The sequence below is a fragment of the Aquarana catesbeiana genome, linkage group LG03 (assembly GCF_042186555.1).
Source record: "Aquarana catesbeiana isolate 2022-GZ linkage group LG03, ASM4218655v1, whole genome shotgun sequence".
Classification (NCBI taxonomy): Eukaryota; Metazoa; Chordata; class Amphibia; order Anura; family Ranidae; genus Aquarana; species Aquarana catesbeiana.
Window position 1 is genome coordinate 271,235,109 of NC_133326.1, and position 2,324 is coordinate 271,237,432.

The window sequence follows — 2,324 nt, forward strand, 5'->3', positions numbered from 1 at the left end:
TAGTTTTCCTTTTGTAGGAGTTAAACAGACATAAGGGAAGGTATTTTATTTTAAGTCACGTCTGTCCATCCCATCACCAGATGCTCCTTCAGTTATCAGTAACATTTCACAACTCTTGAGATTAATCGCAGTTACCATGTAAACAATGTATTGTAATGGAACGACTGAAATGCCACTCTTAACAGCCTTCACAAAACATAGTTCAGGGACAGAGAGAGAAGGCTCAGAGCATGAAGTTTCTGTGAAATACATGGAAGATGGGCAACACGGTAAGAGGAATTATTGCCTTTATCCCATCAAACAGCTGCCAAAAATACCTCCATGGGGAACTAGAAGAAATGCCCATAGATAAGATGGTGGACTTGAGCAGTATGCAAATTAGGAGATTTCCTCTAAGAGTATGTGCATTCACAGAACTTGTCAAGCTGTACCTAAGTGACAACAACCTAGCTAACCTTCCTCCAGAGCTGGAACTGCTGCAGAACCTCCAGATTCTAGCCTTGGACTTTAACAACTTTAAAGTTCTTCCACTAGTTGTATGCAGCCTCAAGCAGCTGTCTATATTATACCTGGGAAACAACCATATTAAGGACCTTCCAAATGAACTAAGTTGTCTTAACAGCTTGCATACTCTTTGGATTGAGGCCAATTATTTCACACATTTGCCTGTTGTCATCTGTGAGCTGCCTCACCTCAAGACACTTCACGCTGGTTGCAACCCAATCCGCAACATCCCCAAGGAACTAGGAAATTTAAGAGAACTGAAAAGTATCTGGATGTCAGGAACTCTCCTTGCTGAATTTCCACCAGTTTTTTTGCAAATGCCTTTCCTGGAAATCATTGATGTGGACAGAAATGGTATTCAATTTTTCCCAAGTCTAAAGCACATGCGGGGGTTAAAACTTGTTATCTATGACCACAATCCATGTCGCAATGCTCCAAAAGTAGCAAAGGGTGTTCGCAGAGTTGGAAGATGGTCTGAAGACACTCCAGAACCCAAGAAAAGGTTTGAGGTGGAAGCAGAGCTTGAAAAGGTCACAGAAAGTAAAGACATACAAGAAAGTAAAGACATACAATCTATAGCTGCTAATGAAGCAAAACCGCAGAATGTTAGTCCTGTGGAGGCAACCACCTCCTTAATTTAATTTTACGGACTATAAAATGTTAACGTATGGCAGTTTATCAAAGAGCAGTCAAGAGAGCAGAAGTATTTTTTACATTTCTGAGGAATACAGTGATTGTTTTTTTTTTTACACATATACTTTTTTTACTCTAAGTGCTTTAAATGGAGCTAATTGTTAATCAAGAAAACCTTGGTTGGATTGGTCAAATTGTCTCATATAATTAGAAGGTACCTACTGAAGAGACATCTATCTTGGCAGGTACCTAATCCCTTGTTGATAAAGAAATGACTTCCGTAGCAGAATACAATTTGATCAAAAAGCAGACGGTTCATTTGGTTTCATCAGTCAATGGACAGCAACAATTCCTATCATTCCATGCAACATCAAGGCATTGGTTTTCTGGCATTATCACCAAACATTTCTGGAGTATTCAGAGTGTTTCTCCCAGCCAATCTGAATCACCCTTAATAATTCATACTTGCTTTATTGAGGATGAATACTCACTAAGGATATGCATAAGTAATAATCTCCCCAATATTATCACAGCTTTACAGACCTTTATGTAAATAATGCTTTCTTTACCAGTAAAATTCATGTAAACACATTTTTTAAACAATTTATAAGAGATTTGATGTAATCAAATGTTTAGGTTTTATGAATTTACATTTTTTTTTTACACCTCATGTACTAGGTATGTCGTTTAACAAATATTTTCTGACACAATCACAATTTATATACAAATATAGAGTGAATTCATGAAACATGTTATTTACTGTTTAAGTATATGGTAATAAGCTGTAGTTTATTAAAGGCATTTTCTAATATAAAAGCCGTGGTTGAATGTCTGTTTAATGATTTTAGAATTTCTCTTTATTAATCAAAGTATTTATACTACTAAAAATTACATCTACAGCTTTATTAAAATTAACTTCGCTCTACTGTAAGTTGTAGACATAATGATAGAGAAAAAAATAAATAAAAAAGCTTTCCGGCTATAATTGTAAAAAAAAGGATATAGCTTACCTAGCATTTTTATATTATATCATTTTTTCCCCACAAATACAGCTTTATTTTGGTGGTATTTGATCACCTCTGGGTTTATTTTTTTATCGCTCTAAATGAACAAAGCGAAGACCGAAAAATTTTAAAAACAAATAATATTTTTACTTTCTGCCATAAAACTTATCCAATAAAAAAAAA

At 35.1% G+C, this 2,324-nt stretch overlaps 1 protein-coding gene across 1 annotated transcript; it reads left to right on the forward strand.

The window, feature by feature from the left end:
- The first annotated feature begins 212 nt into the window (after positions 1-212).
- On the forward strand, positions 213-1,806 carry LRRC10 (leucine rich repeat containing 10). Its single transcript, XM_073624028.1, has one exon. The coding sequence runs from the start codon at positions 258-260 to the stop codon at positions 1,143-1,145; it is 888 nt and encodes a 295-aa protein (XP_073480129.1). The 5' UTR covers positions 213-257; the 3' UTR covers positions 1,146-1,806.
- The last annotated feature ends 518 nt before the right edge of the window (positions 1,807-2,324 follow it).

Coding starts and splice junctions, on each gene's coding strand:
- LRRC10 (XM_073624028.1), top strand. CDS start 258: ATGGGCAACACGGTAAGAGGAATTATTGCCTTTATCCCATCAAACAGC.